General features: G+C 40.1%; 1 protein-coding gene across 6 annotated transcripts; it reads left to right on the forward strand.

Annotated features, from left to right (window-relative positions):
* The first annotated feature begins 117 nt into the window (after positions 1-117).
* On the forward strand, positions 118-27,191 carry LOC124304591 (KN motif and ankyrin repeat domain-containing protein 2). Of its 6 annotated transcripts, none has more exons than XM_046763008.1 (10): positions 118-403; positions 9,964-10,143; positions 11,119-11,318; positions 11,405-11,636; positions 20,093-20,196; positions 20,476-20,556; positions 20,758-20,979; positions 21,066-22,357; positions 23,366-23,969; positions 25,155-27,191. In XM_046763008.1, exons 2-10 carry the CDS (start codon positions 10,098-10,100, stop codon positions 25,602-25,604), a joined length of 3,231 nt encoding a protein of 1,076 aa, XP_046618964.1. In that variant the 5' UTR covers positions 118-403; positions 9,964-10,097; the 3' UTR covers positions 25,605-27,191. The 6 variants fall into 6 exon arrangements, with proteins under 6 accessions (XP_046618964.1, XP_046618965.1, XP_046618966.1 ...); XM_046763009.1 differs by lacking the exon at positions 118-403 and adding an exon at positions 1,517-1,673; XM_046763010.1 differs by lacking the exons at positions 118-403; positions 9,964-10,143 and adding exons at positions 10,337-10,505; positions 10,590-10,719.
* The last annotated feature ends 620 nt before the right edge of the window (positions 27,192-27,811 follow it).

A 27,811-nucleotide genomic window follows, 5' to 3' on the forward strand; every position in this document is an offset into this window, starting at 1 on the left:
AACTACCTACCTACCTACCTTCCTACGAGAAATGCGAGAACCTTGTGCTCGATGCTTCCCCCACCCTCGTAATATGGCGTCCCAGCGGCGACCTGGGTCTGCATCAAGACGCAGCCTCCCAGAAAGAAGTCGTCAACCACCGTGCCCGGAATCTCAGATCGAGTACGGTACACGCCGTCCTTAGTTCGAGATGACGAGTTGCCTAAGTCGGCGCAGTTGCCCAAGGTGCCCTGCAAGCCGTCGCGAATAACCGAAAAGACCGCATTATCTATTCCTAGACGTGTTTTTCGAGTTTCGTGATTCCAGCGTAGCCTTGCGTCTATTCGCTAATGGATTATGTGCCGTCTCTAGATACCTGTTCGGAACCTTCAACGATGACGCCGGACGCTGAGGAAAAACACAAGTGAGTATCACAGATGTTGTACCCTAGCTCATACCGTTACAGGCATTACTTGATTTATAATTATCTGTGAAGTAATTTTCAACTATTCGCCAACCAGCCGTCGTATGGATTGAACGATAGAACGATGTGGCTCGTACTAATAATGATCGGCCAGTGGATAACCTTGGTTTTATTTGCTACACGCTAATTTATTCATCGACGCTGCTAAGAATTAACGGTTTTTCGTGTACATATTGTTTGCCATTCATTTTGGAAATCGCGTGTTCGATTTGCTCGCAAATTCCAATCTCGATGCTTCGTTTTTCTCTCCATTATGCATACCGCGGTAGAACGTGATCGGTGCGTAAATATGTAACGCGTAATGTGATAGAAAAACAAATAACAACTGTGTTATTTACAATTAAAAAAGATGTGTGAAAAAATAAGAGTTTTAAAAAGTCCGTACAGCGGTGATATAAACGCGACAACATTACTCAGCGCAGCTGATTTACATTACACGTTCCGAATTTAGGACTCTGCGTCATAGATGATAGAATATGAGTTAAAGTAGATAAGATTCATAGCAAAGTTGAGATAAGCCTATTGGCAATGCTGATCTTGAACCGCAAGGTCGATGTGTCAGGTTCGTAGTTTCAAATTCTCGGCGCTAAAAGTTTCGATCAACATGCACGCGCGACAGGATGATATAAATTTCAATTCAGCAATTTCCTCCATACGTACATTGTGACATGCGACATGACCACATCCGCATGTGTATCGTTAAAATTAGCAGCAACTCCAGCTGATAGTGATTACCGTCTCCGCCAATGAGAATGCTTGACCGCATGTCTATAATGAGCTGTACCCTAAACGCGGTTAAAGATCAAGGTAACGGTTGAATACTCCTACACATTGAGCGCATACGAAACAGCATCACGTATTCGTCCTTATACATTATTCCTGTACGAACGCATTAGACCAAAAATATATAGTACGGCCGATTTTGTGGCCAAACACTCGCGCCTCGAATGCCTACGGTTAAAATCGAGGTGTGGAGCGTGTAACTTGAGCCAAGTATTAGCTGCCCGATTAACATCAGTCGGTGGCTCAACAACTTGGCGGGCAAGTCGCACCTACCGAATTATCATCAGCTATGGTTTAACGTGCAGTGCTGTGTGACATTGTTCGTGAGATTACGATGTAAACGATCCTTTCATCCGGATGAGCTCGCTGCACACTCCGGGATGAGCAAAGTTCAGCCTGTAGAGTTGAGAATTACTGCACCAATTGAGTGAGTTGCTCCTTTTACGAAACATTTCTGGATCCGGTTATTCGAGCCGCCAAGATACGCGTATAATCGAAACGTCGCCGATCGTTGATTGTTGAAAAATCTAATTCATGGTGGACCACCCTTCATATGAGCAATACCCTACTTTCAGTCCTTCTGCAAGACTGTTTGTTCTTCGGATAAGCGTTATCAGTAGGTGTGAAGTTGTCCGTGTCTAAGCCGGTGGATGGAAACCTGGTCAAGATTTGTCTTCTATTTGAACTCAACGTCGCTTTCGATTTGCACTCCAAACAGCGGTGAACACGTAAACTCTGATTGCTCAACTCGGATTGCAAAACTTGAATGTCTCTGGCACCTGCAGGGCGATCTTCGGTTAAGCAAACCCAATAGACACGGTCTTCTCATCTGTGAGGATTTAACATCGATGCACGGTGTTCGGGCGACAAATTTTCAGTTCGATTACGTGTTCCACCCAAAGCGGTCTGGTCTTTGCTCATTCCGAGGCTGATTGAAATTCGGTACTCCCGTCACGTTTTTTGAGACAGTAGTTATAGACCGCTGAAAAAAGAGCGGCGCAACGTTCATTGAGCAATGCCAAAACACGTGCATAGCACACGCTGGAAGTTGATGAATCAGTTTCATCGGATAATTATTAATGCAAACGTTTGACTCTCCTGAATATCGTAAGCCACGCTTCACATTGATCAAGGGCGGAGCTGATATTGGTGAATTGATTGCCGATACGTGTTCGCGTATCCAGAGTGAGTTGCTACCACGATACGGTAGTTGAACCGCAGAAAAGCCGCAACCGGGCAGTTAATAATTGATTGAGATCTCAGAAGACTCCGATTTCATATCCGTGAAGATAGCCGCTGTCCAGAGGAGACTGAAGTTAGTAACGTTAACGTAACGGAAAATTACTATTCTTCTACTGACTTTGAAGTAGTCAAGTTTCCAAAATATAAATACGTTTTGCCTCATTATCATTTACTGAATTTTAGACACCACTGGAATTGTGAAATAACGGTTTTTCCGAAAGATTAATCGTCACAATAATGTTACCAACTTCAGCCTCATGCTGTCCAGAGCTGTCCGGAAAAATATTGACAGTCAGACTGGACGAGTGGATAGAAATTAATGAAAATTCACGATGAAATCGTAGGGCTTCTTGCGTATACTCTTCGAGACTTAAAATTTGTGTTTGGATTTACTTGTGGGTTGTTCCACTCTTAGATCTATAATTAGTTTCGACGGTTAATGGAGGTTGTAGGAGAAATTGTTTCACGTGGGTTGACAGTAGGTATAATACGGGGGACGCCCTGAGGTTAGGTAGAGAGAAAGAACGGGTTTGGTCACCGCGCTGAAAGGTAACATTTTTTTGAGGTTAAATTTTCAGTCACGTAATCACCTGTGTAACCGACATCGGAGATGGTAAAATAGGAACTCTTCTCATGCAGAATAAGTACATTACATCTATACAGGTTTTCCCTTTTCAAACATTTGTCTTCTTCTTTCTCCGGTCAACCATATCGAACAGTTCTCATGCTCAGAAAGACTCTTCTCTCATTGCGAGTCATTACCACCTCAGAATTACATCGTGAAAGTACAACTTCCTCTACAGCATCGGTTAATTAGCGTTGCAATTATCACCGATTTATGCACCACCAATTACCGGTCCTCCTTTCTCATCGATTCCTGTGGAGAGAGAGAGAGAGAGAGAGAGTCAAGATCAATGTCGATTAACTCGTTTTTCTCGTTTTCCGGGTTAAATCTCTCGACACTGCGAAGGCGAAAAATAATCGATTTTTTCCCTCGATTAATCGACCGACTCGATTATTCTTTCTAACAGTCGGTTTTTGTTTTTTACTCCCATGAACGATGCAATACAATATTAATTTATGTGATTAAAGAATCAATTATTATCACTGTCTTGTGTACTACGTACCTATTTCATGTAATAAGCGAGATTTTCATGAATATTTTTACCTGAAATTGAAATCAAGACTACGGACTGAAATTTCCGAAATTTTGGTTTAACAAAAATATGAAATAATCGATGAATCGAATAATTCTTGCCGGTTCGATCGAGTCATGTTCGATTATTTCTTTCGACTCGATTAATCGATGCATCGATTATTTTCAACTTAGTGGCAATCGCTACTCGACACCCGGTATGCACATACGTGAAATTTCACAGTTCAGCTTAGGCTTAATGCACGTATGGTTTATGTGGGTGTTTGTACACGCCTAGTCATTCGTTCGAACGCCTTTGGTTGAGCTACATTGCACGAGAAGGTGGGAGACAAACACACAGGCAGACTGCTTCGGTGTGCAAATGCGTTGATTATATTTCATACTCTCTTCTATAAATGGGTTATGCGATTCTCCGGAGAGTTGGAGAGGCGTTCTATCATCCAGTGAAAGATAACCGTAACGTTTCTACATTCCGTTGCTAATAATTAACGGTTTATCTATGACTTTGGTTTAGTCTTTATCGTGGGACGCGTTTGCGCATCGGTTTTTCGTTTACATTATCATTTTAATTTTGCGCCATTATTTTCCCCACCATATAGGATCGATGACGGTGCGTGTGAAGTGACAGGTCGGATATTATAATCGTCTTGCAAAACTATGACGGCATCTGGTGCGTGCGTGCGTGCTTACGAGGCAAATAAATACAGGAAATAGTATACAATCACCTTTGAAACACATGGCGGTACTGTTTCATAATACCAAATAACGTTTACGATTAGAATAACGTTTATGTCATTCTGTGTATATACAATATGAACAATTAAAGTTTTTGTCAAACCGCACCTCGTCTGCATTTATGTAATATCTGTTCGCGTATTAAATACACGATACATGGTTTTCACAAACTGGATATTGACACGTGCCATTTTTCAACTTCCGAGCAGAATTGGGAAATATTCGGGAAGCTCAGAGCAAAGGGAGTTTCTTGAATTACACAATTACCAATCGTTTCGTGTTGAAAAAATTTCATGTATTATGAGACAATCCTTAAGAGGGTCGATTTCGAGGTTGACGTACATATCTCCAAATATCAAAGTCCAAGTATCTCAAACGCGAAATACGACTTAACAGTCCCATTATATGCACGATTCCGAACAAAAACACTCCGAGACATTTTCATTTGACGAAGAAATAAAGAAATGGCATCAAATGAAAATGCGTTGAAGTGTTTTTGTTCAGAATTGCGTCTAAGATGGAGCTGTTAAGCGGGGCTGGGTTGAAATTCCGGATTTGAAAAGTGCCGAAAGCGGTAAATTCCGAATTTTATCGTGGCGAAACTCAAAGTAAATAAATTTAACTTTGACAAAACATCAAAGATTGGGATGGTCCGAAAGTGCAAAGTTCCGAAACGGGAAAGTTCCAAGAGAACAAAATGCCGAAAGGGCATGACTCCGACAATTCAAAGTTATGAAAGTGCGAAAATGAGAAGATAAGAAAATTAAAAATTTCGAAATTCTGAATGATCAAAGATAAACTTTTGGCTTGGTGAAATTTCACCACTTTGATCTTTCTTCGTTTTGGTTGTGCGATATTTTTATCTTCGGAATCCAGGTCATTCCGATTTTCGCTTCTTGATTTTTTATACCGACTCGTTCAGTAAACCACGCTGTATGAGTACATTTTAATTTTCGGAATGTTACTCTATCGAAAATTTACTTTTCAGTATTTGCTCTGTCGTAACTTGAATATTGGGAATCTAATGTTTCAAAACTTCGAGCCGTCGGGGTTCCGACCATTCGAAACTTTGTTGTTTCGTAAAAGTTTGTTTTCTTTACTTCAAATTTCGCCGACAAATAACTCAGAATTAAGCGCTTTCGGAACTTTTCAAAATCGTACCTTCAACGTCGCCCCTGTTAAGCCTTTTTCGCGTTTCGGATACTTGGACCTGGATATTCAGAGATATATACGTCAACGTCGAAATCGACCAGGCACAACGGTATTATCTTTTCTAGCAGCACCTAGAGCACAGGATAATAAAATTTGCCCTCGCGTGCATCCAACTGGCGTCCTTTTCCCCACCCCGCCAAAAAAAAAGAAAAAAAAAACTAGACAACGACCAAAACCCCAGAGGTATAATATTCTATATTTAGCCTGGTCTTACTTTCCAGGAAACACTTCCGATTCTTAAGAGTATGTTTTTATTCTCGTACTTAAGCAAAGAACGTGGCGTCGCCTCACGTGACTCGGATCTTCCCCTTGGGGGCGGATTTGTGAAAATGATAAAAATACGTGAGATTTTCTTTTTCATCCGCATACTGTGGCATATCCGGTTCCCATTTATTTTTGGTACTCAACCCATTGACAAAAAGTTAATGCGGACAAGCAGCCAGCCGGCGAGTTCTCGAGTCACGCCGGGCAAGATAATATGAGGAAGCAAAGAAATTGCTGAGGAGGATATATCGGGTTGGTTAGCTCGGATTTTCCTGCCAGTTTCAACGCCGTGGAGTTCTTCAGTTTACTCAGGACAATATCCAGACCGTTTCGTTGTCTCGTGTTTTACTAAGTTTCAATGCACACCGTCCTGCAGTACTTTGACTTCGTCTTTCACGCTTTCCTCTTATTTTGCCTGTTTCTTTTCTTTCTCCTCTTTTTCCCCACCTTGTCTTTTTACATTTTTTTTTCTCCTTCTCTCGTCAACCCTCTCTTTTCAAATACGAACAGAGACCTCAGCACTGCAGCTCTTTATTTATACACACAGCGGCTCATTAAAATCTTAACCCATTAAGTTTATTTGAAGTAAAAACATTCCACCCTGGCAGAACTTGACTAATTTACTCCATGTATAAGGTATACCCATGCTGTATGCGCACATAACTATATCTTATATATGTATATACGTCAAGTTCTCCGGGTGAAATTTTTCACCTGTTGCGAAATAACTCGTATGTACCAGGGTTACTCAGTTTGTTCGTTTATACATTTATATCTAATAAAGTTTTTATCCAGTCCGCGAGTGACTTTCGCGCGAATATACAATACCCTAATTAATTCGATGTGATGTTTACACCAAATCAAGATGCACCGATCGGCAAATATAACCTGAAAGATGAAACAATTAACCGTTTATACTTGAGGTTATGTAGCACTCCTACCCTTACCGACCGATTTACTTAACATAGGAAGAAAAGGGGTGAGTTTGCTCGGTCGGTAAGCGTAGCAGTACTACAACTATTAAGTTAAGGTCAACTATTCCTACTTTCCTGGAGTGGAAAACTTTCAAATAATATCTGCACCGTGGAATCGATGACCATCGAATCGAGTTGGTACTGTTGAATTATTTCCGTGATGCCATTTGCGTCGGATTCGAGAGTTGTCCAATTCGGATGGAGGTCAGGACGAACCTCAATGGATGTAGTCGCAATACAAGCAGTACAAGATCGAAATGACCAGCGAATGCAGCTTAATGACGCGTGAATAGTCACTTCATTCAGCAGCTTATCCGCGTGGCGTCGATTTTCCGGTTTGGTAGCCTTTCAGCTGTACAGAGACTGCACTACTAGACAGAAGCGTGAATCAACGAAAAACCGGATCTCGCAGTTGTAATTTCTTCATTCTCTTACAAGCTGGAACTGTGTAAGAAGAAATCGTTTTGACCATTGAAACCCAATCAGCGATGAGGAAGTATGCGCAAGAAGAGTTTCTAACGCCTCAACATCTGAATACGCGAGGAAACGCTGGGAATATTATTATTAGTAAAATTTAGAGCGTACATTGACTGTCCACGATCGTCGATTCTTATCGGTTGAAAAAAGGGGAAAGAAGGAGGCGTCGGAAAAAATGTTTTTATCAGGCTGCGTGAGTCAGTACATTATCTATTGATTTCTGGTCTCAGTCAGAACCTAGTTCTCTCTTTCTCTTGGTGTCTCTAAACTCAATCAGTGACTGTTTTCGAACCGTTCGTCCGGCGGTTTCACTCCGCGGTTTTGTCGTGTTGTCACCGTTTCAGAGCGTTTATTGCACCCTAGAAGTTACCTTTTCAACGGTTTAAAGGGTTCCATGGACCCGAGAAAACTAGGCCATGATTACTGAGTAATAGCGCGTTAAAAATTTTGCCGCAGGCTGCAGCTGAGCCACGCAGATACAAGGTTCGTATGGCTGGCTAATATGTATACCTACTTATTTACTTTCCATTCAAGCTGACCGATCGTGAGCACCTCGCATGCGATTCCTTTTACGCGAGCGGTTTTTATACTTACACGTCCTTACATTTTATACGTCGCGGACCCTCCGATGTTCAGACCTCTTCAAGGCTTCAACCGGTTTCTCATTCCTGTAACGTACATATACACCATTCTTCGGTATAAGCGCTTGTACTGCTGTAGGTACGGTTGGTTGATCATCTTCGGACCGAAATGAAGAGTAGACGTGATTAATGATTTCGATTTTTTTGGCATTAATTATTTCAACTGATTCTCATTGTATACTTGACCGAGGAATGACCAAAAACACTTAATAATTACCCTAAAAACGAGAAAAAATTTCCGCGAGTTACAAAAATGACAACCGCATTGTGCGATTTTTAATTATTGCCAAATTCGTCCGTGATTTTTAATAATTTGTCAGTGTTAACGCTGATTTATAATGATTTCCCAGCGTTCCGGTGATTTTCAGTGGATCATTGATTGTATGGAATCACAGGAAGTCACGAGAAGTCACCTGAGAAAGCTATGTAATCAAAAAAATACAAGAAATCATTGAAAATCACCAGAAATTACATGAAAAGGGTGAAAATTTTCGAAAATCATACGTGACATTGAAAGTGAACATTGCAAAGTCACAGTTGACCTTGAAAAATCACATGATAAAGTAAAAACGAACAGAAATCACTCGAAAACAAGGTAAACGAATGGAAACGATTCGTTTGATTTCGAAGCGAATGGGTCCCTCGAGTCCAAAATGACATTTTTGGCAAATCACTAACATGCGTGAGAGCGCAAATAGATACCGCACCGTCAATAATAGAGTAGGTAGTGTGATTTTTTCCTTTTCTATTTGTTTTTCTTTCCTGTTTTTCCTCGGTCCTCTTCAGCTGCATGGATATACATAGGTAGACATAAGTCGCATACACATGCATCGTGCGCATACGTTCGTCAGACCAGAAATCCGGATGACAAAATTAGATTGTGATGAGATTGTGTGCACGGCTAGGGGGGGGGGGGGGGGAGAGGAAACGGAGAAAGAGAAGTATAGATAGATAAATAGATAGACAGACAGATAGATAGATAGATAATGTTTATTATGCCCATGGAAATGTTGGAAATACGCATAGGATAAGATTAAAATAAAACTAACGAAACTAAAGAAAAGAGAGAGAAAGAGAAATACAGAGAGACACTTGCACCGGTATTGTGTGCATGTAGATCTAGGTATAAGGTACTTGCAACGTTGAGGAGTCAGAAATGCTCAGAAGTCCGCTGCATGTACGTTACAGCGGCGTCCGGATGACGCAGAATAGATTCGTCGTTTGAACCACGTGACCAGGTTATACGCGTTACGTGCTCACGTATGCGCGCATACGCCGGCCATTAACGCAGTATCTCGTTCGGCGCAGCAATTAGGTGTTAATTTTATACCTTGAGGCCAGAGGAATTTTTACCCCTTAGGGCTAATTGGGTGACGGCTGTTAAAAACTGATACTATGGGAATTGTCCCATTGCATTATATTCAACAAGTAATAGGCTGGTGTTTCTTCTTAGATTCCATTATTTTTCCACTGAAAACAAGAGAGGCAACGAAAACAAGAAGAATGGAAATAGATTACCGATTTTTCTTTGAACCTTGTTTAGTTGATTCCATTCTTGGTTCTTTATTAGGAAACTAAAAAAAAATCTGAGACTATCAGGATATTTTAACCATTTATTTCTACCTTCCGGTATTCCTGTTTGCAATTATTTCTGTAAATATCAGACGGTTCCTTTCCAACGTCCGTTATACTTAGTCACGATTCGACGGCGTCGCTTTGGCTCGCTCTGGGACTTGTCTAGACGCTTAAATATACTAGTAACAGTAGTAGTAGTAGTAGTAGTACCTAAGTTAAACGATATTAACGTAGGATCATTTCACTTGCTAGTCACACGTGGTTTCCTACCACGTGGTCGTGATGACAGCTCGCCACGTGTTTATGGTCTAACTTCGGTTAACCATTTTAAACGTAACTTATGTGAAAAGCGTTCTATAAGAAACTATAATCGGCAATGAATCGGCAATGAACACTGAGTCATACGTTTTAATAATTATCTTTTTAATTTTCAATTTTCAGGTCGATCCCGAAGATGCTTTCCTTCCATTGACCGAAGTGACGAAAAATTGAAAGGAGTAATAATAATTTGGAAAAAATTGTGGAAAATAATATAAACCAACAGAAAAATATCAAGATCAAAGACGGCGGAAAGGATGTCGCTAACGGTCGAGATTCAGGCACCGCTTCTCAACGGAAACGGTAAGAAAAAAAAGATACAAAGCAAAAAATGATGTCAAACGCGGTATTATGACAAGCGGATATAAAAAATACAGTTTCACTGGTATCGACGGATTGAAATAATGAATCGGATTATGCAAATCCAAGAGTTATTATATGTTAGCTATATAGCTATTTCGCAACTCGATTAAAAAGTAAATTGAATTCTGTGCATTTTTCTTTTCTTTAATCACTGCAACGAGCATTAAACGAGCCATCAATGAACCGTAATCAAAAACTTTGGGCCCCTGGGTCCCTGACCCTGATGCGTCCCTGAAAAGCGGCTAACTCGGACGGCCCAAAGCTCCAGTGTCATTTAAACATAACGCGTAAACGGAACTCAGGTGCGAGGCTAACGAACTTTCTTAGATTATTATTAACGGAGGCTTTTGGATTCCAGCCAATAGTTACAACAGATTCCGTTTCAGTGTAATCCAAGAGGTCATTGACCATCCTGCTTTGAGACTCCTACTTGCAAATATACATACGTCGGATATCGTTACGTAACCAAAGAGTAATTGTGCCACAATTCACACAAGCATCACAAGATTTGTTAATGTATGTACCTATATCAGACATCAATTGGAATATGATGTACGAGGTGTTCTACTTTCCTAGATAACATATCACGGAGCAGGGTAACTGACCGATTATACTTCGGAAAAAAGAATGATGAGAGAAGAGAGAGAATGATTGTCTTATTGCAGTGTTTAATTTATCGTCGAAAAGTTTGCATTTGTTACGTTCTGCAATAGTACTCACTAGTAATATTAGAATAAAAGTAATAAAGATTAGATGCTCAGTTCCAGTGAATGTTAGTTTCATAAATACGATTTTTTCTTCCATTAGTTTATCATAACGATAACCGATTGATAGCCGTAAATCTAATCGTCTTTTGTTCCACCTATTTCATTAGCTACGCCTATTAAATCACAATATTTCTGTCAATTTCCACAGTTGGGAGTCAAAGTTACATATCCGGATCGATAGGTACAAAATGTCTTTGCTGTCCTTATGGATATCACATAGACTTGGATTTTGTGAGATACTGCGAAGCTGTCGCTGCTGGAAGTTCTGGATCGGATCGAGTAAGCGAGAGGCGAAGGAAAAGGGAACGTCGACGACAATGTCAATCGATGGAAGTTCTTCTTGGCTTGGTAAGGTTATGTCTACTGACCCTCCTGACATCGTTTCATCACGGATTACGAATCCGATCAATAACACAAGCTCTTCGTAATTTCAGGTCAGTCCTGCCCTGGCCGGCATTGAATCCCAGCTGCCCAAAATCGTGCAGGAAAGTTCATCGACCAATGGTATCACCACTTTGCCGCGATCCAGTCACGCCAGGCCGTGTAACGTTCAGCATTCACCGATTCTAGACATCAGCGATGTCGTAGGCGACTTTGAAGACACCTTGAGACGCTCTTCGAGATCCTCCAGACCTTCGGATCGTCATAATTATACCGAACAAATTGGTGAGTCCCAATATCTACGCCGTTATGACTGGCAACTGCTATAACTTGCGTGTAATGCGGATCCAGATATTAGGAACGGATGTTCACGGTTTATATCATCGGGATTCAACGTTGCTTGCTTGTAAATGTCGACTGTTTGAACTACAAATAATTTATACTTAAGGAAGAATCAGACAATATGTTATATCAGGAATAAGGTAAAAGAATGTGGTGAGTCCCAATATCTACGCCGTTATTACTAGCAACTGCTGTAACTTGCGTGTAATGAAGGTTGCCAGCCACAGGCGGCGGTAGAGGAGCTTTCAGATATTATGGGCGGATGTTCGCGGTTCACATTATTTGGATTCAACAAAGCTTGCTTGGAAATGTTGACTGTTTAAACTGAAAATAATTTACACTTAGGAAAGAATCAGAAGTATGTTGTATAAAAAATTAGGGCGAAAGAAATCGCTCGTGCAAATTGGTAACTCCCACTATCTACGCCGTTGTTACTGGCAACTGCTATAACTTTCGTGTAATGTGAGCAGCGGGCCACAGGCGGCGGTAAACAAGTTTTCATACATCAGGGACGGTTCACGGCTCAAATAATCGGGTTTCTATCGTCACTTGCCTCGAAATGTTTGTTTGTTAAAACTGAAAATAATTAATATTTGGCGAAGAATCAGACAATACGTTCTATCAAGAACAAGATGAAATAAATTATTCCTACGTTTTATTACATATAAGCAACCGTTTTGAACAACGGCTATGCTATCTTGTAAATGTTTATCAGTTTTTCGTATTTTCTAAAACAAGAACAAAATAACAAAACTTACGGGACATAATGCAATGCAAGAAAAACGTACTTTCCTCTTATTGTAGGCACTCTTTTGCACTTGTGTTCATCTCGGTAAAACGTTCTCTAGTATTTAAGACAGTCCAAGATAATTACAGAATACATAAATTTATTCCTCTTCAAAAAGCGTTTAGACTTGAGACTTCAAATCTTCGTCACGCATAATTTACAGTCCAGAGACTCGTAGTAGCGTTCTCACATTCATTCTCACACGTGCCTTTTGTTTTCAAAATTTCGTTGTATCCTGTAACAAGCAGCAAGGCATGTCAGTCGCCAAATCGGTACCCATTGTTGTGGTAACATGTGCGCTAAATGACAGCCTATTCTTACACACTATCGTCACGATAACTGTAACTGGTGATCCATGAATGAAGCTGGTACATCGCATCTTCATAGGTCATTCTAGATGACAATTCAGAATTAATAGATCGGTTATTCCTAATTGGAATTGAATTCAAGGCTGAAGTTTATTGAACCGATAGTACATAGAATCGTGAAATTGTTGCAAGTTGGCCGAAATTAACCCCCGAATTTCCTAACGGGTACATCTATTCTTTGAGTCGCTTCGAGAGGGACAGTTGCGTTGACGATGATTCCGAACCCTGATCAGGTAGAGAACTTAATTGCCCCGTTCACTGGAATCATCATGTCAGGCAGTAATCCCTGGTCCCTGGAAACAATTTCCCACGTCCTCTCTACATATTTACTACCGTTAGCCAATGTCCAGGTACTTTTGACGAAAAGTTGAAGTTCATTCTCGTCCCTGTCTTCGACGAGGATTGTTGTAGTTCCGATTTATTTTTCACCATGAACTGGAAGTACGTAGTGGAATTCTATTACGAATATCAGCTATTCTATATAAGGCAGAAACGAAAAACAAGTAAGGCATAGATCATAATACATTAATACATTATAAAATAAGACTTAAAACTCGAAGTTTCTGTGACTAGAAATCATTGATTGCGTTCATGCGATTTAACCAAGAATCAATTGTTTGCTAAAATGTAACATCGCTTGACACTCGGTGAAATATTTTTCAACTAGCTGGTGCGAAATCGTCAAATTTTAAACTTTAGCCGTGATTTCCTGGTGTTGAACGAAAGTAGTGTCATGATTTCGGTGATATAAAAAAGAAGATGGGGAAGTAATTGCGGTGATGCGAATTGATTTCAATGCATATTTCGAAAATATTTCTTCCCTGCGCTACTGAATAACTAGTTCGTGAACACCGCAGCTTCCTTTCACCGTTTCCACCCGTTCGGTACAACTTTCGGCAATGTAGTCCAAGATACAGAATAACGATAACGATTGCAATTCATAATTAAAACAATATAAATAGAAAGTAGAATGCATTATTAAAGTTTATTACAACTTTTCGGTATAATAATTTCATATTTCTATGCTTCGATTCCTTTCGTGCAGCTATCCAACAAAGCAGTTATGCACAGTCCAGTAAACACTGACGAATCGTTCGTTACGAAGGGACCGTTATAACTACGTCTCATGGCGTTGTATCGATATAATTGTTCTTCCCCTCATCCAGTGTCTAAAATTACTAGCTTCATAATCTGTTCAATAATTATATTCAAAAATAGCACCTAATTTTGCCCGCCTCTCGAGAGTTTCGCGTCTTCTTGATCCGAGCAAAAATCCGACACGTGCTCGTCTATTTTCCTTCAAGTCAATGCTCCGCAGCTATCATTTTTCTCGACACCTTTCACACATTTCTTTCATTACAAACCTGAGACATATCTCATACTTCGTTGGATCTCGAGAGCTTATCGAAACGGTTTGCTAAGCTGCATCAGCTGATGACCGTGGCTGCCGGTTGAATTAAGCCTGACGTTGCACGTTGTTTACAATTAGACAAGATAAAAGCAAGTCTGAACAGGTACCTCAGCCACTGTGCAACGAGAGAGCGTTCGAAATTCAAAACTGTTGAAAAAATCGTTTGGCCGTTATTCTGCTTGTTATTTTCATTACAGCTGTACTATTGTATCAGTGAAGAGGAACGCCGCCTGATTTTTTCCTTATTAGGTATTAAAATCCAAGTTTCAGTCATTATATTGACCGTTTTTTTTTTTTTTTTTATTATATAGGTAAATTGATTTTTTTCTCTTTTATATTCAATATTAACGAATGTATCTCTTTGCATTACGGCGACGCAGGTAAGCTTCAAGATGCGTTGCAAATAACGGTTCTCGAATAGAATAAGATCCAGGTATAGTCATAAAATCATTATTCGGGTAAACACAGGTATCCGCCTATTCAATGAATTGGGGTATTTATGTTTTTGAACCTATACCTTGTTGACCATGAGAAGTTTTGAGTGGGTGTTTTGGGAGGGTTGATAATCGAGCACATAAAATGAACAAGAAATTTCGAATCTTGCATTTTGGCGTAAAAACTCGAGATCGTTGATATCGAATAGAAATACACGAAAACAACTGAATACAAAAAAGAGGAGTTGAGTTTATAATGATAATTAGAAAAATTTCTTAAACTTCTCAATTAATTTTAAAACTTGACTACGCGACATTGCAAAAAAACATTTGATCGATTCGGTCGTCGGACTTTCCAAATAAAACTTTCTCTTTTTGCAAACTGGCGCAAAAATGCCTGTCGTAATAACAAAAAATGAACTTTCATTGAGACGTATTTCAAGTTACTATAATTCAAACAGCGAAAAAAGAAACTCCGCCAATTTTCTGGCGGTATTGATAATATTTCAAGTACACGGTTGGATCGAATATGTAGATAAAGTAACAGGATAAAACAAAGCCTTATCAAGATATCTTTTGATAGTAGTATAACTGGGCGTCGTATTGTGATAAGTCGTGAGGGTTTTATGTGCCCGGATTATCGTGTGTATTGCCGATGAATTTTGCTTATGCTACTTTATCGTGTGTGACAGGCGTCTTTTGAAAAAGTACATTTGTAAAATCTATTAAATATCGACGCGTCTGCAACGGTACATGGAATTATATTAACAAATAATTCCATTGTATTTCGGAGATTACCATTCCAAGAAATGGTGTTAGATAAACTGGTTAAAAAGTGTTTCACGATCAGTAAGTATAATGCAATACGTGCGATGAATAAATTTGTTTTGAAGCTTGTTTATCCGACACTGATTGATCATCGAATAACGTGACGGACAAACGGAACTGCAATAACAAAAACGACGACGCAGCTTCATTCAGCAACTTTTCATGGTATCGATCGAATCTGAAACTAATCAAACCGATGAATTTATACCATTGACAATTAATGTACCTGACAGTTGTCAACGCAGAAACAACGGTATTTAAGAGGCAACGGGTTCGGCCAACCACGGATTCTAATTTGCATTCGTGTTCGCCTTTGGATCTTTATATTCATCGGTTTGCTATATTTAGAAGTTTTGTAATACCAGCTTATAGAGTATACACAAGATCGCGGTATTTAAACGGTATAAGTTATCTATAACCTGGGCATTCTCTTGCAAAATATCACGCGCATCCCCGTGCAGAATTACGCGCGTAACAACGTATATACATAATACATAATACATAGACACACGGAACACAATAAAACTGAACTTTCGTTCTCTCCTGAATTGTGGGAAAGGATCAGTCGGTCGTTGATGTACATACACACGGCAATAACGTTCGCTATTATTCAGCCCGCAACGTGGCCGCTCGTCTCCGGCATTCCGCATGCTGAATTAAACTCGAGTAGTGAATACCGACGTTATATGTACCCATAATAATATGTCTGTTATAGGAGCTTTCTTTTTTTCCCGCATGTATTATACAGGATTCCGAGATAAGCCTGGTACGACGAATTATCGTTTATTACACAAGACGGGTTTTTGTTATCCGTTTTCCGTAAAGTTTGTATAAATTGGGACGCGGTTGATGTTCCGAAAGCGCCTAATTCCGAATTATTTGGTGGCGAAACTTGAAGTGAAGAAATCAAACCTTGAAGAAACGATAAAGTTTCAATTGATCGAAAGTTCCGAAATGCAAGATTTCGAATTGGGCGCTTTCGGAACTTTTCAAATTCAGAATTTCAACCCCACCCCTGTAACTCCTAGCGATAATTTTTTCAAAATTAGTGTAGAACGGAGTTTTCGTATCACAACGACAGGCGGCTGCAGACGTCATATCAAGATGCGCAAAGTTCATCGCGCAGGGATCGTTAAGCGCGGGAGAATCGAACCTCGCGCCATTACCATACGTTTCGCTTTATATTCCGTTGTTAGGGTTAGGTACGGAATATTACTTCACCCGTGCAACGCAACGGTGTACTGGATGCACGGATGTAGCTAACACACGTACAATTCGCCGTCTTCCGCGCTCCGATGCGCCCTCTTCCCTTGCCTCGCATTCTCAACCGAAAAGCAGCTATTACACATTGTAGCCTAGGTTGTAAGAAAAACGGCTTGGTCACTGAACGAACACAACGGACGGAAACAGGTGTTTTTTTGGCCACGCACCAAAGCACACCGATCCCCCGTTCGAAGCACCTTGCAAACGGCTCTGCTGCAGGCTGCAGGCCTTTCCGTATACCCTTTAAAAATCGTAACATTATGCGGTTCTTCGACGTAGAAAGAGAAATATGTCATTATGACTACCGATCGAGTCAAGACTTAGCCTTTTAATCAGGATGAAGTTACCGCAACGATGCACTCATTCTGGAAAGTCAATTCCTCGAAAGTCATCCTAAAATCGTACAATAATAATTTTTTCTCCTCATGTATCGTTACGTTAACGTTACTAACTTCAGCCTCGTGTTGATTTGCCACTCTATCATCTGCGGTTGACTCATTTTACCATTTAATCATCCGAAGAGAAACTAACACATCGCCATCATTCTCATGTCTGGCTTTTTTTGCCTACGTAACATGATCGTCCGAACTGGATCATCATCATCATCATCATCATCATGATCATCGTAAAAGAGTTTATTCCAAGGTATTTGGATCAATGCGCTCAATTTCCATCAAGTTGGACGACATGTGCCGCAGACTGCAGTTACGCATCCGCGCGGTTAATGCGCACCTGTTCGCCAACTGCCATTTCACGAGCACCTATGACCTATGTATACATACATAGATATACTTGAGTGGTATTTAATCGGGCTTGTCTGCTGGATATTGCTGAACACTGTTTATTGGCGCATTATCGGGTTGAACTGAATAATGCGTCGCTGGATTTCTCTTTCTCTGCTTTGCCATTTTCTGCGATGATTTCTTGATAGTCGATTCTCCTTTATACATGCAATTTGAGCGTATAACCAGTGGTTTTCTGGGTAAAAGCGTTACGAGTTTGGTATGCGATTACATCCTGTAGGCATGTCACGTAACGCCGACTAGGCGATCAATGCGCGAAATTTTCTATTTGAAGATTAGATTAACGTGTATTAAGAAAAAGTTTCGGGTTCGTATTTCGGCAGGATTAATATTGCAAGACCTGCCACTTGACTTTTGATATTTTAATACACGTTTGCCGAAGTTATGACGACACCGCGAAGAACTGCGAAGATGATTCCTTGTATATCCAATGCTTTGCGAATGAGTAAAATCGTATAAATAAACATCACGGGTCGAAGATAAAAGTCGAAATTAGTAAGTAAAAATTATTCTGTACGAGGTGAAATTTTTATACAAAAGATACGAATCCAATTAATTAATTGGTTTGTCCACACAAAAAACACTTCGCAGAATTTCATCCAAGTCCCTACAAGAAAAATTGTCGTCCCAAAGAGATCGAAAAGAAGAGTCATGATTAAATAAATATGATTGTGTTGAAAAAAAGTTTTTTCATCCCGATCGATCCTTTCACCGTTCCAATTCTGTATAGAATTATGCCAATCATCCTCTCGTTTCTCTGGCGCTCTCGAATCGAAATTAGGAATACGCATTATACCTTCCGATGAGATTGCATACAGTGATAATAATAATTAAATTGATAATAACGGTAATAATAATGACAACGATGATAACGACATCAGTAATTAAATGTATTAATGACAATATCAACTAGAAGGTGACTCTGGAAAAGACGGCGCTTCGTTGGTTATAGTTATAACGTTCGGGCTGATCGTGAACCAGGGGAATCCCCACTCCTTTGACTTCTGGGCAATTTCTCAGTCCATCTCGCAGTGTCGGACTGTTAGAAGCAACAGTTGAACTCGCGTAGCCGTGTCGTAAATGTAATGCGGAAATGATGGAGTACTTCTTCGAGTGCGATTGAGATTAATTATTTCCCTCCGTCAACCCTTGGCCTGATTTTCTCGCCACTGTAGCCCTCCATTCTCCACCCTTTCCGCTATGATTAAGTGATAATAATTGAAGGTCCGGAATCGGTGTGGAAAAAAAATAAACGAAATCAAAATGTGACGCCTGGGGGTGTTCATTAAATATATATGTAGTAAAAATATTCTACTTAACTACTGCTAATTAATTAACTCGGTAATATTAATGTGTAAATATATCGATCTGTTATGGTAAACAAGGAATAAAGTTTGAATAAAATTTTCATCATTATTGAAATAGATAAATGATGACAAGAAGAAACATGCAATCCTGAACGAAAGACTGCCAACCATGTTAACTAATAACTCGATATCTACTAACAATGAATAATCTCTTTACTATTGGATCTTATGGAAAAATCGAGAAAACATGAATAATTCTCAATCTGATGATTTAATAATAGTTTCGTGACGTTGTCCAATTGTCACTGTCTCCCTAATTTTTCGTTGCCAAGCAAGTTTTGTGATAAATTAAAATGTGGCTACTTCGTTAAACCGACGTCACGATTGTGCATATTATGTGTTATCTATAGTTAAATATAGAAAAAAATGGGTGTCAAAAGTTTCATTCGTAAGCGTCTACCGTTCTGTAAGTTGAAGATCAAAAAACGGAAGAACAGTGAGTCGAAACAGTCCAGTTTTTGCTTGCTTTTTGCACCTCCGCAATGTACCATAACAAAGCTTGAACACAAATATTTTTTAATTCTTTCGGTGTATAGTTATGCACTTATGCGTAGAGCGGTAGAGAGATAAAATGAAACAACACATCTTCGACCCTGATAACGAACAGTACAGAAGCTACAGCAAATTGATATCTCAATTTCGAGAAGTTTTCTGAACTACCATTCACCAAGAAAATATTCCTACGACAATATCTCGTGTCTATCGTAATTGAGAATCAAGCTTTCCTTTCTGTCTCATGTCGTGCGTGTTGCTCTTTCGAGCTTTATGCAAATTCTGTTATGCCATCTTATTACAAGGTCAAAGTTGGAGTTCATCTTATCTCTATGCAAACACACATGAGTGTTATACTTGTTATCGTTGTTCCTTAAACACTGGTCTTCGGCACACTATGCTAATATTTCAGTAAATTTGACCTCATCCGAAGAGTTGGTCTTTACGAACTGTGTTTACACACAGTGACTAAATCGGGACTAACGTAGATACTATACCTCCAACATGCCTTTGGTTATATTCACTGTCAAGGATTTTCTATTTCTCATCTGGTATCAAAAATCTCACCGCAAAATTATCTCCATGCAAGCTTAACAGCCGATATCCTAGAGCCAGAACCCACGGTTTGAAACGCACATTTTTTCAGATGCCTGCGTATCGCGACCTTCCGCACAAACGGAGGGCTCACCGGACTTGGACAATGCCAGCATTACAAGCGGGAATTCTAACCCTAGTACGGGGGCGTTGCAGGTAAATAAAACGACGTAACCTTATTTCTCCTCCTCCAATTGTTCGCCAAAATAGCTGAAGAGCAAATATTTGGCCTTGGGATATTCGTTCCGCAGAAACTTGTATTCAATCCGAGATTTTTCGTCGATAGAAATATACGTGATGACATCAGATACCAATAAGTAGCACGTCACGCGTTCTCTTGTTCATTAATTTCAAGCTGCAGTGTATTCCAAGGTCAACTATCATTATACACGCAGTGCATATCCGCTCATCTTGAAATAATCTTTCTTCCATCAGAATGTCAGGGAACAGATGGCGACCGCGCTTGAAAGGATGAAGGATTTGGAGGAGCAAGTCAAGGCGATCCCCATGCTGCAAGTGAGTATCCTTCGCGGCAATGTGTGAACAAAAATACACGCTTATGACTCGGTGCACGCATCATTTCCATGTTCAGTAGCTGGCTGTACTTAGTTCCGTACTAGTTACCTTTCCATCTAATAACTGTAGCTAAATTCCCGAGTACTTTCTACCCGTCGTACATGGAAGACAATGGTCTTTATTATCGTAACAATCTTGTAGGTTAAAGTGTCCGTTTTAAAAGAAGAGAAAAGGCATCTCCAGCAGAGGATCAACGAGTTCAATCGGTGGGAAACTGAGAACAGAAGCACGCTGCACAGGTACAGAAGTCAATCGTTTTCCGAGGATCGGACGCCTTCTGCTCCGGACCCAAAAATTCCCACCAGAGACATGGGAACCATGTGCGGAGTTATGACCAGAGACGTTGGAGTGTCTCACCAGCAGGTGAATAATCACGCTACTTCTCTAGGCTCGATTTAAATCCTGGACCAATTTTTGTAAATTGTTCTTATGGACCATGAAACTTTCAGATAAGGACCAGGGATGCCGGGATGGTGACAAGTACGCCGATTCAACAACGATTGGAAAACATCGATCAGACCACCGCGAGCATCGATGACTCTCTGCTATCAACACCTAAGAGGAACATTTCTCATATGAAACTGGAGCGTAGCAGGCTGCAGATCGAAAGCATTCTACCAAGCGTTATGGGAAGGCCTGAACAGAAATTATCTCGGAGTGGTTTAAAGTTGGAAAACATTTTTCCAGAATTAACGCTACGTAAAGTTCTTCAACGAAGCGATCTGCTAATTGAAACGATAAATCCTGACTACGACCTAATCAGAAATAAGTCAGACGTGCAAGAGGAAAATTCAGTGATCTCTCGTACCAATCAGCGGAAGAAGGTTCTTCAACGTGGTGGTTTTTACTACGACGAAATATCACCAAAATCAAAAGAGGAAATGCTGAATCTAAACACACGGAGCTGCGGGACTGAGACAACTTTAACGATGAAAGATGTAAAGACGAGTGAAGAGTTCACTATGGAACTTGACGAGAGTTTGCGGATACATAAAGTCATGTACACCCCCAAGAGAGTACAAACGATTTCTGTGGAAACGCAGTGTGTTCCGGAAGTAAAACCACTCCTGAAGATTGTTGAGAAGAAGGATCAGGCTGTGCAAGTTTCGAAACCTCTAAAGTTGACCTCCAATGTCGGTGTAACGGTGAAACCGAGATCTTCCGACGTCGGTATCGAAGCCAAACCTGGTCCTGGAACAAGGAATACCGCTTCAGGACCGGACCCGGTCTCTGCGCAAACGATATCACTAAACGCTCTGGGGACCAGGAGTCATTCCTTCAACTACGGCGACAGCAAGCTGACAAGAAAATCTACCAAGTCGATTGGGCTCACGGTCGACGGTTTGATCAAGACTGCCGCAAGATCCACGGACACCACAGGATTGACCCCGAAGAAACGGGAGTTCGGAACTTCTACCCTGAAGAAGAAATTCATCGACGTCGCGGTCGGCGATTCTGTAAGATCGCCACACATCAGCATTTCGTGTTCGGCGAATTACTGTGACAATTGCAAGGACACTATCAAGACATTGGCGAAACAGATCGTAAACAACACCGACAATATCAATCAACAGAACAATAATCAAGTATCGCGCATACCCAGGCCATCCTATATTTCTCTGAGTTCCCCGACCGACCACAGAAGGCAGTTCAAGCGGCAGGATACCTACACCAAGATACCGTGCTCAACTGTCATCAAGTACGACGCTGACAATAAGGAACAATACGAATCGAACAACCGGTAAGTTTGAAATCTTGCTTACGAAATTTTAATACAACGATATTGAAGCTGCAATCATTATCCGAGTCCGCGTGAATCGCTCGGCTTGCACGCCAGGTATCTCAATTCAGATTTACCGCTTCTTCGCGCCAACAATTGCGCAGACGGCCACCCGACATCCAGATTGCCGAGGGACTTCCGCACAAGTGTTGCCAGCTATTATAACCGTCTCTGGCAGTTGTGTTCCACCTGGAGCGTCACCATGGAAACGTAATTACAGCCTGTGGTGAGGTTTCCATAGCCGTCATGCACAGTGCAGAGAACCGCTCGTACTAACCGTGCAAAAAAAGCTGGCCAAAATCCCTGACTGTTATTTTCGATCAATACTTTTTGCCCGGCTAGTAGCAGTGCGTTGTTGTTATTGGTCTCTGCACGACTCACAAGCTAATTTTCTCACCCTTGTGGGGCTCTCAAGGCAGTTAGACTGTTGTTCGTCACTAGTCTGCTCCGGGGTGCCGCTTGCTATGGTGGATAAGTGAAAAGGCAGAGTTTATCGAGCGAAGGACATCGATGCTTCGGCAGTGTTCAACCGAATTTCCGAATAATTATCTAGCCGTTGTACATTCGAACGACATATTGGGAACGCCTTGTGAGAGTGAAATTGGGTAAATGCACTGTTCTTTCCATTATCGTTACGGCTTCGTTTTCTCCTGAATCATTCAGCTAGGATGTTCTGTCTCGAAACCGCGTGAATTGTTGCTTCCCGTTTATGGGAAAGGAATTTATGGTGAAACATGTACTCTGCTTTTCTTTTATACTCTCATTGTTTTCTTTGTTCGCGGAAAGTATATTGCGTGCCTCTGGAATGAGACCATTTCACTCGTATATAGGAGTTACCCATCGCGCGACACAAAAACAGTCCGAGACGTCTATAAATTTGTTCATGAAGCGTCTTTTAGAAGCGTTAATTGTTTTGGACAGGTGGCGATACGTTGTGATCTGTTCTTACTTGTATGTTTTGACCTTCAGACTCCAGAATTCGGAGACGGAAGAGGTACACGATGAGAAAATATCATCTGAGGAATCATCGCCGGCAGGGGAAAAGTCCGAAGTTGAAGAGAAGCACGGTCTGTCGGACTCGGCGTTGTTCCAACCGATCCAAGAAAAACCCAGACAGAAAGTTAAACCGTCTCGAGAGATGGGTGCAGCCATGAAAGTGCTGAATGACAATCTGAAAAAATCACCCAGTCGGAATATCAGTCATCAGATAAAAAACGCGACGACAATAATACAGCAGGAATGGTTCAAGGTTTCGAGCACGGCAACCGCGAACCCTCTCGACGTTGAGGACTACCTCGACTGCTTCGAGGAAACCTCCAGCTCTTTGTTAGAGTACATTGTCAACATGAACGACGCTAGTGGCAACACCGCCATGCACTACGCGGTTTCTCACGGAAATTTCGACGTCGTATCAATTCTACTTGATTCCAAAGTTTGCGACATTAACAGGGCTAACGTCGCCGGTTATACCGCCGTCATGTTAGCTGCCCTCGCAGAAGTTCGGAACTCAACACACTCGTCTGTCGCTAATAGACTGTTCCAATTGGCAGACGTCAACGTTCGCGCAAAACAGGTAAAAATTTTCGAACGTATTCCGGGGGGGGGGTCCACTCTTTCTTCGCGCTTTATTTTTAAATTGGCTTTGAATAGGTGCTATTGAAAAACGAGAAGGTTACTGGTATAAGACGTTACCACGAAGTAGTGATGTAACAAATATCCGCATTCGCAAAAACCGTGCGAATATTTTGCAAATGTGATTGTCGCATATACTTGATATTTTGCTTACAAAAATTGTGAATGTAATAATAGATAAGACAAAAAGACGTGAGTTTCATGATGAAATTTTATTATAAAAGTTTGTCTTCACGTTTGAATCATATTCTGTCCTTAAAATTAATTTGTTTCTGTGATCAATTTGTCGTTAAATAATCAAATAAACAATCTGCTTGGTTCGGATCAGCTCGCCAATTTCCAGAATGAGGTGCAAACGGCACTAACGTGTGCGTGCGACTTGCATGGTGTACCTGTCAGTCAACCAATTGTCAACTTTTAGTCATAGCGAAATGGCGCCGGATTTAAAAATGTATACACGCATCCGCGAATACTTAAAAATTTATATTCGTTACTTCAGTACTAGAAAGATACTAGTTTTATCTTTGCTTCAAGCATTGAAAGTTAAAAAATGGTCCATAATTGTTTGACTAATCTGATTTTACTGGAGAGTACGTTTTTTAATACTTTTCACGGGATAACTTCGAAACCTTTTCGTACAATTTTGACGGAATTTGCAAGACGTTCTATTCTGATACTTACAATTAGTTAATTACAGCAGAAATACTACATTGTGCAAATTATAGATTAACCTTTAAAGCGAAACGTGGGGTCTTTCGTGACTGCGTGATTTTTCGTTATGTGTATATTTTGTGAACAAGAAGGTACGCGGCATTCTCCCCTTTACAAAAAAATAAAACTGGGACTACTGGATCTTCAACTAGAAGCCTCGTAGAACTTGCCCGAATTTTTGTCAAATTTCTGGAGCGCTTCAAATGGCGAAAATAAGAGCAGGACGCGAATACTGAAAACCACGTCTTACTTTGAAAGTTAAAAACGTGTTAATATTTATCAAAATTACTTTAAAGACGAACTGAAATTATCAAATTTTAGCAACATGGTGGCAGAAGCGAACCGTAAACAGTACAACCCGATGCTTCGTGGAATTTCTGAAATGATTCTCATCCCAATACCCTTGTTTCTTTAGCACGGACAAACTGCCCTTATGCTCGCGGTGTCTCATGGGCGCAAAGACATGGCCAAGCTGTTGCTGGACGCCGGTGCCGCGGTCAACATCCAGGACGAAGACGGCAGCACGGCGTTGATGTGCGCAGCGGAACACGGACACACGGAGATCGTGCGACTCCTGCTCGGCCATCCGGACTGCGACTCGTCGATCGTCGACGTGGACGGAAGCTCGGCTTTGAAAATCGCTCTCGAAGCCGGGAACCGCGACATCGGGGTGTTGCTTTACGCCCACGAGTACGTCAATCGTGGAATAAGTCCGTATTCCTCAATGAGGAGAAGCCGCCGAGGCTCCCAACCAACGACACCAACCGGAGGCCCATCGCCATCGGCGCCCGTGAGTCCGGCACCATCGAGAAGGTTTCATTCTTCAACCATGTCGTTGAATTCGACAAAATATTTGTCCAAGTGAAGGGAACGAATTTTTCGTTATTATAAGTTAATAACGGCGTTTTTTCCGATCCGATGATCACCATTGAATTATGATCTGCTATGGAGACTGTTGTATAATACCAACACATATCTAGAAATGATGGAAGCACCTGTAGGAGAGGAGTGCATTTGATTTCTTATTTATCGTATTATGTTCTTTTATTTTATTTTATCTTTTTATTAAACCAATGGCTGCTCGAAAGATGACGATAATTTCAGATATGATGTTGAAACAATACCGTGAATATATGTATAAGTATGCCGGATAATATCACGGTTACAGTCGTACGTCTATCCCTGACGGAATACGTGTTATTCGCGATTAACCAAAATTTTACTTATTCATTTCTTAGAATGTGTTCACGTTCTTTCTGTAACATTGAATTTTCGAAAAAATTATCTGGCATTACGTGTGTGCGTTGGCGCGCGCATGTGTGTGTGTGTGTGTGTATGTGTATATGCATGTGTAAATCTGTTTTTTGACAGAAATACACATCTAATGCAAAATGATTTCCTATAATTTCGCATGGTCTTTGAATCATGTCAAACTTCACTAACAATGAGATACGTCAGATACGTCGTGCAAGTAAATCAAAGTTGAGAAATATTTTTTTTTTTTACTTTGAGTCGATTGTAGATTAGGACTCTTGTATATAATATCTAAGGATTGTTTTTCATTCCAAATTAAGGTAAACATTACGTATACATTTTTGTTAATATTAATACAATTTCCCTTCTCTTCTTTGCTTCATCTGTTTGTCTTAACATTTTTTTTTTATCTCTTCTCATTTCTATTTCATTAGAATAAAGGAAATATTTTTCAATTGGTGCTGTAATTAATTATCTGCGGCACGTGTCTTGCCTGTTATACAATATAGGTATTGTACTTCTTTGAATCGTTTTTGATTTACAAGAAAGTGAATTTACAATTTGAATAGTTATATATTAAAAGTTTCGAGTATGGAATCTTCGAGTACTGTGAAGAAACTTGATACATACAGACTTATTTGTATAGATGAAAGATAATATATAGGTATGCATAGAACAGAGCACAAACATTCATTCATGAAAACAGGTGGTCCGATAATTGAATCTTGCATTTTGTCGATTATTGAAATGTTCACGAATAACATACCAATAACATATTGTCACACGAGGAATGAAGTTAATGGTCTTCCAGCGCACTGTATGACGCGTAGAGATTTCGAATGACAGATTACAGAGTAACGTGTAAACTACATTCCAATCTAAATATCGAAGCTTATTGATCTTCATCTTTTTGGAAATTTATTGATATGTACCATTATCAAATTCATGCCAATTGCGAATAGACTGAAAAGGCCTAATATCAATTTGGGATCAAACGAATCAGCACCTATAACGATGATACTCTTAATACAAATATTGACGTGGAGCTGGCTGCTAAAATTTTTGAAACGACACATCAGTATAGATGGAACAAGTCGATGGGAGGAAAACGACAGAAATAAACAGTAAAACATTTCGGACAAAGAGAATTATTGTGTTAGGGGTGCTTTCCTCGGCAACTGATAAAGTACGTTATATGTAAAAAGAATATAATAATGGTAATAACGATTGTTAAAACACTACCATACGTAGTAACTGTCATGCTTCTGACGAAACGCGTGGATTTTAATGGTCCACGAATTCTATTCGAACTATTAGAGGAGAGTATTTACTAAGAGAGAGGGAGACGTTAATGCGAGGCAGCTGTATTGTCTTTATAAAACCTGCACCTCGTGTAAGATTTTTATTAGATGGTTGTGAATATGAAACTAAGTTATTTATATCAAATTATATAAGTTGAAAATATAACGAGTATATTATTCACGTATATACATGTATATCTATATATACATGGCGAATATATGACGTGCACTGCACGTACGTAGAATCACATACCTATAATAGATATACATATATCGCTGAAAAAAATAATAATTTTACTATTGAAAATATTAATAATAATGTTCTATCTGAAATAGTTTAGAAAAATTCTAGTTACTATAGAAATGTGTTTTAATTGTTTGTGCCTTTGTATCTTGTATGTAATATAGTTATTACAATTTAGATAATCTGAGTGGATTTGTTACTATCCACTTCTTTAATTATTATTTTCCCGTGATTTGTTAAAAATTAATTCTTTATTTGAGTTAAGCCTTTGAC

This window comes from Neodiprion virginianus, chromosome 5 (assembly GCF_021901495.1).
Source record: "Neodiprion virginianus isolate iyNeoVirg1 chromosome 5, iyNeoVirg1.1, whole genome shotgun sequence".
Classification (NCBI taxonomy): Eukaryota; Metazoa; Arthropoda; class Insecta; order Hymenoptera; family Diprionidae; genus Neodiprion; species Neodiprion virginianus.